This window comes from Brachionichthys hirsutus, chromosome 16 (genome assembly GCF_040956055.1).
Source record: "Brachionichthys hirsutus isolate HB-005 chromosome 16, CSIRO-AGI_Bhir_v1, whole genome shotgun sequence".
In the NCBI taxonomy this organism is placed as follows: domain Eukaryota; kingdom Metazoa; phylum Chordata; class Actinopteri; order Lophiiformes; family Brachionichthyidae; genus Brachionichthys; species Brachionichthys hirsutus.
The window spans coordinates 10311365-10328619 of record NC_090912.1 but is presented as its reverse complement, the minus strand read 5'-3'; the positions used below and the strand labels follow the sequence as shown (position 1 = coordinate 10328619).

General features: G+C 46.5%; 1 protein-coding gene across 1 annotated transcript; it reads right to left on the bottom strand.

Moving 5' to 3' along the window:
• Positions 1-483: 483 nt before the first annotated feature.
• Positions 484-6949, bottom strand: scpep1 (serine carboxypeptidase 1). The gene is made up of 13 exons (XM_068749733.1): positions 6878-6949; positions 6579-6718; positions 5747-5836; positions 5467-5622; positions 3836-3910; positions 3620-3692; positions 3273-3310; positions 3070-3198; positions 2368-2452; positions 2161-2274; positions 1929-2066; positions 1148-1311; positions 484-615 (listed from the first exon to the last, which is right to left on the bottom strand). The coding sequence occupies exons 1-13, from the start codon at positions 6936-6938 to the stop codon at positions 553-555; spliced, it is 1326 nt and encodes a 441-aa protein (XP_068605834.1). The 5' UTR covers positions 6939-6949; the 3' UTR covers positions 484-552.
• Positions 6950-17255: the final 10306 nt, after the last annotated feature.

The window sequence follows — 17255 nt, the reverse complement described above, 5'->3', positions numbered from 1 at the left end:
AGTTCAGCTGCAGCAACATCTGGAGGATGACCGGTGGAATCTGGATGTACCGGAGCTCCATTCTGAGGTGAAAACTTATATACATTTGCAAACATTTGAAAAAGGCTTTTCCACATCGTCATTATGGGGAGTTATGTGTAGCACGAAAAAATGAATCCATCTTGGAATGAGGCTGTGAGGGTTAGGGGCGTGTCCTACACCCTCAGCACATCAGTGGAAACGAGGCCACGCTGACTCACTGTGGATTCAGGGAGGGAGGAGGAGGAGCCAGAACGGGCTTTAGCCTCTGAAGCTACAATGACCAGCACAACACTGGTCCAGAACATTTATCCGGTCGTCCACAACTGCTGGAAAGGACCTGATTTAGGACCTTCTTTCAAGAACTCGGCTGGCTTTGCATAAACCTCTCACATGCTTACGTTGTTCCAGCACCGATATGTGATTGAAGGGAAGGGAAAAGTCTTCATTTGGTTCAGAAGGAACAGGAATATGAAAAAGCTGAGGGGGGCCAGTGATGGTCAGAGTCGTTCCAAAGGGCAGTCGAGTGGCCGATTAATCCCGCTGGGTGATCATCTTCATCATCTGTAAGGCCATGGGCCCCTGGTCGGAGGGAATCTGTGGCGGCAAGACAAACACAAGCACTGAAAGGAAAGCCGCGTTCAAAATGAAGCCACGTCTCAGTCTGCTCCTCCACACGGTCTTTCTAGAGAACCGAGAGCACGTCTCAGGTGTGATAGACATCATCCACCACAACCATCAACCGGGACGGACGCCGCCACCGATGAGCTTTTTTGAAAGACAGAATTTGCTCTTTGAATGGGATGCTGGGCTCCGCCTCTATCCTGACTGGATCACACATTGCAACACGTTAAACTGCTTTCCAATCAGTTTAACCCATGTGAGAAGATGCATTTACTATCCATAGAAAAGGACCGTCAGTGCGAATTCTTATTGCAGCCGGTGGAGACGCCACCTACTGGCCCTTAAAAGGAATACAGGTTTAAATCACTTGCGCTTCGGCTGCACTTTTCAGAACCTCAATCCCATCTGATCAGGATGCGAATATCCAGAAGGCTGGACCTAATCAGTGCGGCCGCTGGAATGCTGCAGGTGTTCTATCCTGCTGCTACGTTAGCCAGTGACTTACCATGTGACCAGCTTTGAGGATCCAATAGAAAGAAAGGTTCTTGTAAGACTTGTAGAAAGCGCCGGTGTTGCCGGGGGCACTAGGGTCCTCCAGGGGGGTCCACTTCAGCTTTGTGAATGCAGGTAGCCCACCCCACTTTAGTTGCTTCAACCACAGCTCCTGACCTGTGACAACAGGAAGAGAAGTACCACTTTCACACAAGATTCCTTCCACGAACAGCGAGTTTGAGGCTTCACCCGGCCCGGTGCACCCGCTAAGCCAGCTGGACCTCCAGCCATGCGCGTGGATATTCAACAAAGATTTTCAGATGATAAAAATAGAGTCTTCATGACAGTAAATCAAGTTACAGGAATTAGACAAAAGCAGGTTGAGGAAGAGATCAGCGCTGAGGTTCTTCTAGCATCTGTAGCAGGTCCGGAAGAAGAATGAAGAACATTCCAGAGCAAAGGTTTTTAAGGACTTGTTGCGGCCCCTTATTTCAGGGGCAGACTGTAACCCTATTCTTCGCCTGCTGTGTATCAGTTGTGGATCTGTCCTGCGGTGTCCAAGGTATACTTCTTTGGATTACCTGCTAATTTCCTGCTCCTTTTTCAGTCTGGATTAGGTCACGTGTAACATTTGTCCTGCGGTGTCCGAGGTTTACTTCTTTTAAAATGTTAGCTGAGCCGTAACTCCGTCCTGTTGCAAGAGCAACAGCCTCCCGTTTTCTACGCAATGCTGAACCGCTCGATATGAAATCAATACGGATGGTTAAATGGGGGCGCAGCCTCCCGGGAGTTACCCATGGTGTCCACGATCAGGTCCAGCTGGCCGTTGTAGACGGAGACATTGACTCCAGCAGTCAGCAGCTGATCGACTATATCCACCACCGGCCTCATGAAGTCTCCGGCCATGCTGCTGAACACGTCTGCTGCCTGGCCTGGATACACAGGGAAGGAGGAGCAAGCAGGATGAACCATTTCTAAAGGGGGGGGGGGGGGGGGGGGGTAAAGAATGGATGTCAAACCAAGTACCTCCCCAGGTGACATTTTGGGGGATGATGCGCAGCTTCTTCCTGACTTGTCCATTCATCAGCTCGCTCAGAGACTCGCCATGGAAGGGCTGAACATGGCGACACATCAGCAGCGCTGGTGGGAGTTCCATCAGTTACATTTAGACTCAGCACCCCTCCTTTGATGTCACCAAGCCCAGAGATGCTGCTTTAAACCTCAACAGCTCACCAATGTGGTCTCCTCCTGCCAAAGGGTGGCGCTTCTCATCCGGACCCGGGGAGAGGATGTTGTAAAAGTTGACTCCATTTGTGTTCTGAGACAAAAAAGACAACATCAAACGACACAATCAGGCCATTGAGAGAAATCACACTTCACAAGTGGACGCAAAACGATTCAGTCCGTATGGCCGGATCGGGATACTTTAAAGCAACCTCCCAGACAAAGTCTCCGGATCAGGACACTTGAAAGCAATCTCCGAAACAACGTCTCGAGATCAGGACACTTTAAAGCAACCTCCCAGACAACGTCTCCGGATCGGGACACTTGAAAGCAATCTCCGAGACAACGTCTCGAGATCAGGACACTTGAAAGCAACCTCCCAGACAACGTCTTGAGATCAGGACACTTGAAAGCAGTCTCCCAGACAACGTCTCTGGATCAGGACACTTGAAAGCAATCTCCGAGACAACGTCTCGAGATCAGGACACTTGAAAGCAACCTCCCAGACAACGTCTTGAGATCAGGACACTTGAAAGCAGTCTCCCAGACAACGCCTCTGGATCAGGACACTTGAAAGCAATTTCCCAGACAACGTCTCCGGACATATGGAGTTGTCCAGTGCTGATCCTGAGCGCCATATGTCGCCGGCAAACTTCAGTAATGAAATCATGTCTGTCTGGTAGCTGATCGGCACTGACAGATTGCACCAACCTGCTCCACCACCGCCTCAGCCTGTGCCCACAGCTCTGTGGCCTTCTCAAAGTTCTGCGTCTCCACGGCTTTCTTCACCTCGTCTGCCACAGCGCTGACTTCAGCCAGGCCGGAGTCATCCAGCAGGGACTGCAGGGTCAGACAGAGCTGATGCCGGCGGGATCACATGATGTGGCCTTTCATAAAACCGTGTTTTTACTTACAGTGCTGTAGAGGTAAGGCCCCCATGTCATGACGGAGTCTGCGGAAGGGGCACAAGGTCAGACAAGTTCGTTGAATTAATTATAGAGAACAAGCACTAAATACGCTGGATCCCCTGCAACGGGTTCCTCTCACTGAAGATGGATGTTTTTCCGTTAGATGATTGTTGTGGACCTGAGTTCAAGCTAAAGTCATATCGTTAGCAGTGGTCCATCGCCGAGAGGATGCGCGGCAGCAGGGAGTTAGCCTGTAGCTCTCGCTACTTCAAATATAAATGAATATCTCACCACCGAGTTTACAACGTTCAGACCTGCCGGATTCCAGTGGGGCTGTAATAAAGGATACTGACCCACCGGAGAAATCCACGAGTCCCCGAGTGCCACACCAGCAAAGTTGCATTTCACCGCCCCCTGTGCTACGGCCTGCCAGAGAAGCCATTCAAGTAAAGGGGTTAGTGGTTCGGTACCAACTAGACATGCCTACGCCGCCACTGTGGTTCCAATAACTGGATGGTCTTTTGGAGCTCAGTAATGTGCTCACTAATGACCTACTGTATTCGGCTCACCTTTGTGAGCTCCAGAGCGATAGCAGCCGCCATCTTCCCTCCATAGGACTCGGAAAAGATGTAGAAGGGGATTCCCTACAGAGAAAACATTTCCAATCAGTGCCGTGGAAAGACGATTTGTTACATGTGTACGGTTCTACTGATGGGATATGATTTGTCTTAAACAGGGTATGGCTCTTTTCATCCAACATAGGCTAATGGCTCATGATAGGCTAGCTGTCTGTGATTAGAACTTAACTTGTCAATTTAGCTAATAAGGTTAGGAGAGAGACAAAGGCGCTGTCAGATGCAGAATTCAGGAGAACAAGTCCTTACTGTAGGCAAGGAGACTGCCAACTACCCTTACTGTAGGCAAGGAGACCGCCAACTACCCTTACTGTAGGCAAGGAGACTGCCAACTACCCTTAATGTAGGCAAGGAGACTGCCAACTACCCTTAATGTAGGCAAGGAGACCGCCAACTACCCTAACTGTAGGCAAGGAGACTGCCAACTACCCTAACTGTAGGCAAGGAGACCGCCAACTACCCTAACTGTAGGCAAGGAGACCGCCAACTACCCTAACTGTAGGCAAGGAGACCGCCAACTACCCTAACTGTAGGCAAGGAGACTGCCAACTACCCTAACTGTAGGCAAGGAGACTGCCAACTACCCTTAATGTAGGCAAGGAGACTGCCAACTACCCTTAATGTAGGCAAGGAGACTGCCAACTACCCTTAATGTAGGCAAGGAGACCGCCAACTACCCTAACTGTAGGCAAGGAGACTGCCAACTACCCTAACTGTAGGCAAGGAGACTGCCAACTACCCTTAATGTAGGCAAGGAGACTGCCAACTACCCTTAATGTAGGCAAGGAGACTGCCAACTACCCTTAATGTAGGCAAGGAGACCGCCAACTACCGAACATCGAGTTGGTTCATTGGTTGTTTACAAAATGGCCGCTGATGTCTGTCCCATTGCAGGAAGTAAGAATTTGGTTCGGTTTGGTAAATGGACTGCACTTTTTCCACCTTTGCGGTGCTCAAAGTGCTTTACATTAGACCTCACATTCACCCATTCACACACATTCACACTCCAGTGGGTGACTGAGCTAGGAAGTGTTTGACACTTTCAAGACTTACTGCTCAAAGTGTCTGAACAAAATATTGATCAAGTAGCCGCCTGAAGCTTCAGGCGCCGTATTAGTTCATTTGAACGAACCTTCAGAAAACCCAGAGGGTGATGATTCATTTAAAAAACAGGTGCCGCGTTTCATTCAAGGCATTTCTTTACAGACCTCTCTCTTAACCAGGACATCACTGTGCCTTGAGATGACTTTCTGTTGTGATCTGGCGCAATATAAATAAAATTGAATTGAATTACTAAAACTAAATATGTCTTTACTTGAACCTTTCTTGGGTTTAATACTAAAAAAAAACTTTACATGGCCTGAAATGACTCAATCTAAATTGTGGCATCCTGCCCGATTCACTTAGCCGTGTTTCTACCCCCACGTGAACGTACCCTACTCAAAACGCCACCGTTACCCTGCATGGATCCAATAAAAAGAGGAACTGATATTTTGTAATCATTCCTGTTTCCATACAGAGAATGTAAAACAGATTGCAGTTTGCATCACTTCAGGGAAACGTACTTGAAAGTCCGGCGTCTCTGTAAAGAAGCGTTTGAGCAGCACCAGCATGTCTGAGGCCACTGTAGCCACATTGGTAGCATAGCGGTCCGGCTCGTCCGTGTAGCTGAAGCCAGTTCCGACAGGGTTGTCCACAAATAGCACACTGGCTGCCTGGACCTGAAGATACACCAGAAAACCTGCATTTCTGTCATTTGATCAGTTTCGATTACAGATAGAACAGCAGCATCTTTAACACAACAGAACTTTAGCTGTAAAGCTTGTGAAACTCAACCAATCTCACCCAGCTGGTCTTTCTGGGTCTCAGGTCCCTGTTCAAAGGCCCGATCTCCTCAAAGTTTCCAAAGCCACTTCCTGACCCTCCTGGGCCCCCCTACGCGTTCCATCAGTAAATTGACAGTTGACACAGAAACGTAAAGTCAGCCACATGTCAATGGAAAGTGGCTCGAAGCTTCTTGAGCTACAAAACATTTCTGAAGCTTCACAGTTGATCTGCTCTTCATCATAAGAACCTGAAGACAGGGACCGCCTTAAAACACGAACCGACCAAACACAAGATTTAAAGCTGAAATCCTCGCTCTAATTCAACACAGGCTTCCCTGCCGCTGTTCAAGCCATCATTTCTGGAGTTAGAAACTACTTCCTCCTTTGCACTTTAAAATATAAGCAACTCTAATGTTAGTCATTCGGTCACAACGGGAACCTTCTTAAGTAGTCATGTGTCATGCTCCCCATTTTGGGAGTCCTGGCTTCTCCATCCTGTTCCATCCAACATTCAGATATGAAATATGGGGCTGGTCCCGCCTCCACTGAGGCCAACCACAGAAACGGCCCAATAGTCCTGCCTTGCTAGAGTCGCTGAGAAAACACAGAAGTCGAGTCATTTAGATTTATATACGATCTGTGGTTCTACAGACTCGGCTGATTCTGTCTGAGCCGTACGAGTCATTCAGGTTTGCTCTTAGTCGTTCTTTAAGGCTTTAAAACAAGTCCAGATCTTCTTTATTGCTTCGGGAGAGAAATAAACCAGTTTGCTGTGAAACTTCAGAAATGTTTTTGCAAACTAAGAAAATCGTGATGGGCGGAGCAGATGAGGGAACCTGATCCGGTCCTACCTGCAGCCACATAACCAAGGGCAGGTTCCTGTACTCTGCGGGCTGGCCTTCAGCATAGTACAGCCACCAGAACATGTGGGCCCCGTCCCTCACCTCCACATAGCCCCAGGCTTCTCCCCCCGTCAGCGGAGTGAGCAGACCTGCACGCGGTTCATTTACATCCTTCGCTGTTACTCAAATACCAAGAACTAAACATTTAAAGCGCTGCTGAGACACGAGCCATTAGAACCAACAGCAACTTCCTGATTAAGATCATATGAAACCTATACATCTGTGGACTGAAATATAAACAATCTCACCTTTATGAGCGATGATAGAAAATAAAAACACGAACTTGGACAGCAAAACGGCCCAACCCATAGTTACAGAACTCTTCCTGTCCTTCTGCCAGCGTGGAGCCAAGGTTTCACGTGACTGAACCTCTGATCAGCTGACAGCCCCCCTCACGTGACGAACCTGTGATCAGCTGATAGGTTCCCCCTCACGTGACCAAACCTGTGATCAGCTGATAGGTTCCCCCTCACGTGACCGAACCCGTGATCAGCTGATAGAAGTCCTCCTCACGTGACGAACCAGTGATCAGCTGATAGAAGTCCTCCTCACGTGACCGAACCAGTGATCAGCTGATAGGTCCCCCCTCACGTGACCGAACCCGTGATCAGCTGATAGAAGTCCTCCTCACGTGACCGAGCCAGTGATCAGCTGATAGAAGTCCCCCCCACGTGACCGAGCCAGTGATCAGCTGACAGCACCCCCCCCCCCCCCCCCCCCCCCCCATGTTGTTTTAATAGGATTAAACACAATCAAATCAAATGCAGGTTAAACCTCAGTCTTCAAAATAAAAGCTATTCAAAATCACACTTAAAAAAGAGGAGTATGTGACGCATGCTGCTAAAGTTCGGTAAGGAGATTTGTAAAATCGCTTGTTCTCCCGAGATATTAGCATCTCTCTAAGGCAGCAGATCAGGCAGAACATCACGTTCATTCAAAAAGCTCCTACTTTGATTTAAGGCCTACTGAGAGACCAGGTCCGGAGCAGCAAAACTCATTCTAACATCTGGCGTCCACACGGTGAACTAAAAAGAGCAAACCGATGAAATAAACTGTAAAGCAGCTCTCCAGACCTGGTTCTGTTCTGTTCTGTTCTGACTCTGCCCGGTAACATCATGGTCTGAATGAAGTCACACGAGCAAATTCAAAGAAGACACAGGACTCGTTTTTTATAAGCTTTAAATGTTTTATTTCATTTTCAAGGTTTATTTTAAACTGAATTTCTTTAGTTGGTTTTGATGTTCTTTTCCTTTTTTTTAATATATATTCTATCAGTAGGCCTAAAGGCTGCTCAGGTAATTCAGCATTCACAGTCAAACCTTCGTACGTTTTAACAACAGAACTGCTTTTTTAATATATTTTTCACAAATGTGGTTCAATTATTACAGTTTCACCTTTTTGTTCTTTACATGTTTTAAAAATAGAAAAGGTAAATAATAAACATTCCATTGAAATATATTTTATACAGTTCTTATTCTTTTTATTTCAGTTTTCTCTCTCCAGTGTTGTGACAGTAAAATTGATCCAGCATCAATCTTTATAGATGAAACCCTGTTCATTAATGAAGGAAAGCCTCTCGTCTTTTTTAGTCTCCGTCATCCTTCGTTTTTCTCTGCCTCTTTCCGTCATGAACTCACATCAACCAACATCAACCAATCAAAGGATGTACAGTTTAGCACACAGCTGCCTCCGGCCTGCACCGCTATGGAAGTAAATGAGCTCAGCATCCATTGCTCTGGCAGCAGCAGCTTGTCTGCAGCACATCAATGTGTTGATAGGATGTGAAATGTTGGCACGTAAAAACATGAACAAGGGCTGCTGGAAGCTTCCAGAACCATCTGAGGAGAAACAAAACAACAGCCTCAAGCCATTTTGGCCCCAGAGAATTTTCTGCTCTGTGAAAATGCGCATATAATAGAATAAAGAAATGTTGAATGAGAGTTTTTGTCCCAGACTACTTGCAGGCAGGAAGACAGAAGGACGACGAGCATCTCTGCTTTGTGTCTGACAGAGAAGAGGCTTCCCTTCACAAGGACGCGTACAAGAAGTTAGTGTCATCGTTTCAGAGTTTCCCATGCAGCAATTTATAAAAACAAAATGAAACTAATGGACCAGGGGACACAGCAAGGGATGCAAAAAAAAAAAAAGCGTCTTCCTCAAGAGAACTGTGGGAAGAAAGAGACCGAGACAGGAGATGAAGGGCATGTGATGAAGAGGAGAGTCACTTCAAGCTACCCAGACTGGAGTCTTAGAGGACATCTAGCCCAACATGAACTACCTCGAGCGTCTGTCTTCATTTTCTCTGCTGAAATGAGATGAAATATGGTTTTGAACAAAGTTTAACTCCTGACGTTTTCTTGACTTTGACGCATGCTCTGCTAAGACTTTCTCTTAACCGTGGAGAACCACTCATTTAGAGAAAAGCGGCACCAGGGCAGACAAGTCGCCTTCCTATCACCTGCACGATCTCGTGTTACATAAGTTACGTCTAAATGACACCGACAGAAGTATCCACCGTGGTATCGCTGCAGTACAATACACGGAAGGCCAGTGGTGTTTTTACATTTCTCAAGTTGTACTTTATATAATTAGGAAGGCAAGTAAGAGCAAACATTCGAACCACTTCCTAATCTGATCACATACAACATGACAAACAGACCTCCTGCTCAGAGACCCCCTCAGAAATGGACATTTACATACAGAAGTAATCATAAACTTCATTTGAAATTCATACTGCAGCATCATAACATCTCAGGTTTTTGATACGGAATATTCCTGAGATAGGCCCTGCTTTCTCATCGATTTTTGGCTCGTTGCTATTCTTCAAAACTCCAAAATGCTAAGATACAGAGAATAGTGTGTGTATGTCTGAAGATAATTAACCCCAAAAACAACTCAAGGGAAAAAGCAACCCTTCTACGGATGAAGTCTGACTATTTACTTCAGGAAACAACAGCCGACTGTCACGTGGAGAGAAACTCATCCAAAGGCCCGTCTTTTGTTATAGTCTGGCATCGCTGACGTTCTTCAGATCAGTGGCGAGTACTTCCTACAACGTGTGCATGATACTTTGACCCTGATGTTTATACAATAAAATCCAGCTCAGTTCATAAATACCTTCAAAGGAAGCTACAATTCTGTGCAACACTAATAAGAAAGTGATTCTTTTCCTGAGCGGTGTTTGAAAATCAAAGCCTAAAAATGATCAGTACGGCGGGCTTTAAGATACGACTGCAATAGTCAAGGATGCATAATGAGGATGATGATTGGCTGACTCTTTAGATTTTGCAGACGCCATCCCTCCGGTTGTCTGTCAGGTCCGTCCCGCTGACTGAGCGGCTTCATGAAACCAAAGAGTCCCGTCAGGAATGTGAGATGAAGGACAGAATGATCCATTTTCTGGGTTCATGCAACAAAACAAAACCGCAGCGGGTTAATGTAGGAAACAGAGCTTCTGTCTTACATTCCTGACACCAGACAATAACGTACGCAGATGAAATACACAGAGAGCCCGAAGGCACCGATGACACGTCGGGGTTTTCGTGGATTGGGCTGAATCCTGGCATTAGTTCCTCCTCCGGCTCCAGGACGTCTCAGGAGACAGTCCACACCTTCAGCAGCGATTGTCCTGTTCCAGACTGGGACACTCCGCTGCCGCTGGACAGAGTTTTGTATAAAGGCTAGACGAAGACGAAGAAGAGGAGGAAGATGAAGCAACGCAGTAGCCGGGACAAAAGTGCAAATCGGAGTAGAAGTAATAGCAGACAAACTTGTAGCAGAATAAATACTTGAACAGGGGAAGAGGAGTCTTTTTGGATTTGAAGTCAGAATGTTTCTTAATTAAAGAAACATCAAAAGAAATAAACATAAAACAGGGTTGATGTTGCAACATTTTTTTCTCGTTTGTGTTTTTTCATTTAGAACAAAACCTGTAATCTTTAATAAGCATAACCTTTACATTTAGAATTATTTATTTATTCATTTATTTTCTACAAATGTGATGCATATAACATCATCTTTGATAGATTCTCCATTTCTAGCCCTGTTTTTCATTTGGCGGGGGGGTCAGAAGTCATGCAGAATATTCATGCTGGTAAACAATGTCATGAGATACATTACTAATCCCATCTAATCTGTCCCGGGGACGTCGTCCATGGTGTTTCTCCCACACCTGCTGAATCCTTACATCCGCAGAGGCACCGAGTGCAGAGCGGCCTGCAGAATCTCGCCCCCTCCCTCGTACCCTGGGGGGGCTCCTCATCCATCATGCCTTCCGAGGGAACAGTTTGGTGCAGAAGTTGCTGTTTTGCAGATTTTAGCAGCCAGTTTGAGGATTAAATATGACGACATCATGATTTAGGTCATGTTGGGTAAAAAAAAAAAAATACAGCTCTGGTTTCTGCCCCCCTTTGTCATTCATCGGTCCCGCCACTCTCCCTGCGTCTTTGAATCTGACACGTGTTTCTGACCATCTTTCTTTGGGATTTAATTAAATTCATTCATGCCATGCAGTTTCACTAGAAAAGAGAAGGAGCAGCAGCGATGCAGGGATACGTTAAAAAGGGAGGGCTGTCCGGACCAGGTTGCCCGTTTTTGGGTTGAGCCCCTCGTGAGATGTCCTAGCCAGGCTCTTTTGAAAGTCAATGTCAACTGTCTCCAGTGAGATTGAGATGAGATCAAGTAGATAGGATCATGTCCAATATGCACGTGATATGGCTGATGTTTTCTGATATGTGTGACTCGATGTCATTCGGAGGTCTTGTAGCTCAGCAGTGTAGCGTTGCAGCGCGGCCTGGGCGTCGCCGGCTCTGCATGCAGGCCTCAGGCATCACCATGGATCAGCCCTCAGCTTGCATAGTGCTTTGAAGTCATGGGACAAACCATTGCAAATCAGCCTCCCGGGACAGAAAGAGTGGTCATGAAACCGAGAACAAGGACGTCCAAACAGCTGTGGACGTCCTCGCTGTCCTCTGCTGCTTTGCAGGAAGCGTCCCCACTGGGGGGGTTTGCGGCGGGGATGTCTTCACTGTCTTCATCAGAAGGGTTGCATATGAATGGATCACACGGGTGATGACGAGGCTCAGCGTCCGTGCATGTGATGATGTCCACCTCTTTTCTCTTTCTATCCCTCCCCTCCTTACTACTGGGACTCCTTTTGGGAGAGATGGAGGGAGGAGCAGCGATTTAAGCTTTGTTGTTTTCCTCTTCTTGTGGGGAATTAGGGGTGGGGGGTTAGAAACTCAACACTGAAATGGAAGAAGAACAGAGATGGCGGTGAGGATTTGAAGTGAACAATGAGCGACTCTCGACTCTCGACCCTCAGACACCAGACTGGATAAAGGATGAAGCTGAGAAGCCAAGAATCAAACGTTCATCCGAACATCATCATCTGATTGAAAACTCAACATTCGGTGATAAAGGCTCGACACATTTCAGATAAAACTAGTGGCCAATCAATCTTTCATCAGCATCCGGGTCTGGTGTGGGTCAAGGTCGAGGTCCAGTTTGCAAACTAGTGTGAGGCCGCTAAAGAATGCAGGTGGGGAAAGTAACGTGGGTTGTGCTCAGGTAAATGATTAGCCCCCCTGAAAGACGACGCTAACGCGTTAGCAGCTAGCACAGTCAGCATGGCTAATCTGAAACTTCCCTGAACACAGCTGATTGCTCTGGTAAAAAGTCTGTGAAGTCTTCTCGTCCAGTCGGAGGATGAATGTTTGACTTCTTTACCACTGAGTAGAACTGACCATTACTTTACCCACCATCACAGACAAATAGGCCTTCATCCATCTGCTCTGATTTCCTCAGTCAATAAAGCTTTTCATGTCCACTGTGGAAATGCTTTGCTACGAAGGCCCGTTCACCAAAAGCATCGGGGCTGTGTAAGTGAGCGGTTTTGAGATAAAACACATGAATGAGAACGGTGTTTCTATAACCTCAGTCGCTTTAAGGCACATGTGTCAAACTCAAGGCCCGGGGGCCAAATGTGGCTCTCCAAGTTATTTTTTGTGGCCCCTGTGTGCAGACATTTGTTTTTGTCACACATGTTCCTAACAGCCCACATTTGTTGGTTGTACTGCAGTTCTGCTCCTCTCAACTGTGACAAAAGAGTTTTGAACGAAGTTAATGCCATAACTTGTGTTGGATGATATTTTTTATTCATTTTTTATTTAATATTATTTACTTGAATAAGTTTGATTATTGATCGATGGAGTAGTGTGGTTTTCTTAACCTGATCAATTGAAAGGATTTATGTTATAATAACAGCAATAATCTATCCATATATTTTTACAACTATACAATTGAATATGCAATGTTTGTAACTTAAGTAGTGAAGTGATCAAACGGAAAAAATCAGCAACATGGCAATAACTAGCAACACGCTGCAGTCAGGAAATCAATAATCTGCTGGAGGTGACAACTGAAAGTTATTTGAACTTTTTGGTTTTTTTCAGCATGTGCTGACGTTGATCCCGGCTACATATGGATCAGGATCAGCACTGGACAGCTCCATAGGTAGCCGGCTACATATGGAGCTGTCCAGTGCTGATCCTGAAAGTGAAGTCTTTTCCGCGGCATTGACTCGGGGAATGTTCTTTATCTTGCCCACTTTGGTCGTTTTTTTTGGTTTTGCTTTGATTTTGTATCGATTATCTTTGTTCCTGCGTGATGATTGCATTTGAATGGAACTTTTCCACATTATTAGATGTGTTAATTTATTCCCATCACAAACTTTGGTTCATACTTATGATTTTTCTCATTTACAGTATGGCTTTATCTCTAACAATTTTTAAGTTACAACCTTTTAAAAAAGTGATATCAAAACTGAATATTTTATTGTAATTACTGTGGTGGCTAAAGAGTTAAATAACAAATAAATAGTTATTTAACAGCATGTTAAGGAGTAGTTACATTTATTTTACATTAAATGACATTACATTTAGTTACATTTTTTACAGTGTTACGGTTTACATTTGGCCTTTGGAGGGCAAACATAATGCTAATGTGGCCCTTGGAGAACATGAGTTTGACACCCCTGCTTTAAGCCAATAGATGCTGTTGGTAAAGAGACCACATGAAGTAGCACCGCGTTCCAGAGCACTGCTGTGTCGGCCATTGTAGAAAGCCCTGCTCGACTCCTCATCCTAAATCCTCTCAGCTTGTACTAAGAAAGAAAAAGGGCAAAGCGTTCTCCAATGGCAGACAAACTGTCGTTTCCAGGGGTGCTCAGTATGAAACAGCTGTTTCTGCTTATCAGTGCAGGAAACGACGGGACACCACTGAAGCAAAGGAAAAAGAGCTGCAGCGGCACAGCTGGCATGCAGGGAGAGCGGCGAGGCTGGAGGTGACACGCACTGACGGCACCAGGAGGCTGCGCCGTCCTCCGGCCTGACCCACGGCAGAGCAGCAGAGGACAGACCGGAGGCTGGGAGCGAGTCCCGGTTTGTCCTGCTGCTGCATGTGCAGACCAGACCTCGGCCAGAGAGCGGCCGGGTTCATCGTCCAGCATCTGCTCTGTTATCTTCTCGTGTATCAGTGACCGTGTTTGACCCAGGAGAGGTACACAAAATAAAGGGCAGCGCACAAAGCACATGAAGCACGTCACGCCGACACACAACCGCACACGAGTTAGCAAACACAGCAAAACGGTGACGCTCACATCCTTACATGGAGAAGAGGGTTTGCTTCCTTTTTTCCTCCTCCTCATCACCACCACACTTTTCTGTCTTCCTCCTCCTCCTCCTCCTCCTCCCTCTGGTGCTGCTCGGCTCACAATGCACTCAGAACACATGGCTTCACATTTCTCCCTCCTCCCCACAGAACTTCAGCACAGTCCATTCAGGTAATTGTTCGTTCCCCCGCCTTCCTTCTCGGTGAAATCGAGTCATTCTCAGCTATGAAGGCTCTGCAATGCAACTGCAGAGCCTTGGTTCTGTTTTTGCTGTGAGAGACTCTCGGATCAGGGGACGCCGGTGTGTCTCACGGACAAATGGACGAATGGTGAGGGAACAAGAAGGAAACAGGAAAGACAGTCTCCTGGTCTAACGTACATAGAGTAAACGCGGGTGGACGGAACATGAGGACGGGTGAGAGAGTGATACCTGAGTAGTGAAAGGACGCAGAGGACAGTGAACTTTGTCCAAAAACACCGCTGTCGGGAGGGATTGCTGTGACTGCTGCAGTGTGGTTTCTGACTGACGGGTGTAGAATCACAGCCTCACAGCATTCGTTCACGCCGCTAAAGACCCCGGATTTCATTAAGACCAACCAGAAGCGCTGGGAAGGCTGAGCTTGTTAGCGGAACATTTATTTCATTGCAATAGTCATTTTACTTTAAAGTCCAACGAGCATGCTCAGTATTTTGCGGTGGATGAGACGATGAGGGGGGGCTGAGGTGTGTGTTGCAATGATTGCTCCTGAGTCTGAAAAAGAAGATGAAAATAATAAGCTTTAAAAGGCATTTGACAAGCCTTGGTGTCCCAAAAGGACTCCGCCGTGAGTTCAGGTTGACTTCAACTTGCATGCTGGGTGTTTGATCGGGGAACTGAAAACGCGACCTGCAGCTCGTCATCGTGCGTGGAGGTTGCACTGAAGCGCTGCACGCCCGCATTGGCTGAGGCAGAACGGATGCACGGCGCAACCCGGCGCCAAATGCCAAACAGGAAATGAAACACGATGGAAGCTAATGAGGAAGGGGGCTCCTCTCTCATGCACGAGAGGAGCTGAAACAACAATGGAAGAAGCTGGATTTTTTTTGTTTTTGTTCCTGTCTGAGCAGCAGTTCACAGCCACTGCTTCTTTTTGCATATATGTGAGAAGCGCACGGCTTTCAGAAGAGCTCGCTGTAAAAAGAGAAGCAAACCAAAAACGTCAGCTCCATCATCAACAGGTTTCTCACATCATGAGTCAGTCGGGATCAATAAGAAAGCGGCTCTACAAGTCCTACTACAAACATAGCCCCCCCCCCCCCCCCCTATTCCTGGAAAAATACACTTTCCCACCCCCACCCAGCCCGTTACAGTACCTAACTTGGTCTCTTTCGACCAATAGCGTCATAGCATTTTGGCATGCATTAAGTCAGCCCATCCCACCTCTTGCATTCAAAGAGGTGAATATTTTTTGTCCTGCATGCGTTGTTAGTGCACGTGTGTGTGTGTGTGTGTGTGTGTGAACACACACGCCCACACCCAGTCCTAGTAGTCTACATGTTAAGCACACATTGATTAAAGGCTAAAGTCTGAAAGGATGTTAGTCATCTTATTGCTCGTGATGGAACCCATGCAGATTCACCTACAACACAATCTTTACATATGTACATCATCATGACAGAAGCGAGTGAGGAAGAGGAGCTGATGAACGGTGAAGGGTTCAGGAGACCGAGCTGTGTGTGTGTGTGTGTGTGTGTGTGTGTGTGTATGACCTAGGCTACCTTTCAGGTACGCACGCCAGACTAATTGGAGACTTCATTCCCGTCCCCGTTTCTCAAACAGCTGATTCTTCAGTGGTCAGAATTAAAAGTATAGTCTGAGTGATCTACCCAAAAGTACCCTAAGATAGTTTGTGTGAGTACATTTTGAAATAAAACATTAACTCATTCATTTATAAACAATTCAGAAAATATAACATTAAAAGAATGGCTCGACATTTTTCGGAAAAAAACTATGCTTGACGTGATATAAAATAGGAAGTAGGGCAAACTTTGTAGTGGGGGCTGAGCCAGCGTAAAGTGCTTCAATCGTCTCCGTTGTTCAAATTTAGTCATAGAAATATCCAAATATGCTCTCATGAAAGTGATGCAGTGTGTCAGCGATTCAGAATAAACCACTCCCAAACCCAAATCCTGCTCAATCTGCGCTGTCAACTCGCACCAATCCCAGCGTGAACACCAAACGGAAGGAGGAGGAGCAACGTTGGAGGAGCGATGCAGCTTACCCTCCCAAAATCAATCCTTTTTACAAGATCAATGACTCAAAGAGAGCTTCAGAAAGTTCCTCTGCTTGTGTCTCTGTCTTTTGTCCGATTGGCTACACAGAGTCTGAGACCACTGAGGAGTTAGCAGCAGCGTCTCGTGTGGTTAAAGGAAAAGAAAGGACTTCCTGCTTGTGTTCTCCTGGGAGAGGGACGAGGACAGCAGCAGATACCTACAGACGACAATCCTGTAAGCAGCATCACAAAAATACAGATGGAAAGAAAAATAATTATACAGGAAAAACAATCCAGAAGAGGATTCAAAGCAAAATCACAGGGCTGACAGAAAGATGACATCGTCATGTGATCACACACGTTTAGAATCAACCCAGGAAGGAAAGGCAGCATTTTGTCCATTTCTTTGCACAAAAGGAAAATCCAGCGTGTTTTTTGAGTTACGGTTTGTGCATCTTAGTACAGAGGTAGATGCAGCTCTGTGCACACACACACACACACACACACACACACACACACTGTTCCTGCGTGCTGCTGTGTGTGAACATGCACACACCGATCCCACCACCACTGCATCTACATTGCATATGTCTACGTTGGAATGCTGCCTCTTGTGTCCTGCTCTCTCTGGTCGCTCTGTGAGGCTCTGGTTCGCTCTTCTTCTACCATGGGCTGTCGCTCCAGTAGCCGTTCATGGCGCCTCCT

Coding starts and splice junctions, on each gene's coding strand:
- scpep1 (XM_068749733.1), bottom strand. CDS start 6,938: ATGGGTTGGGCCGTTTTGCTGTCCAAGTTCGTGTTTTTATTTTCTATC. Junction 3,311..3,619: donor CTCGTGGATTTCTCCGGTGG/GTCAGTATCCTT, acceptor CCCCTTCCGCAG/ACTCCGTCATGACATGGGGG. Junction 616..1,147: donor TCCTCAAAGCTGGTCACATG/GTAAGTCACTGG, acceptor TTGCCGCCACAG/ATTCCCTCCGACCAGGGGCC.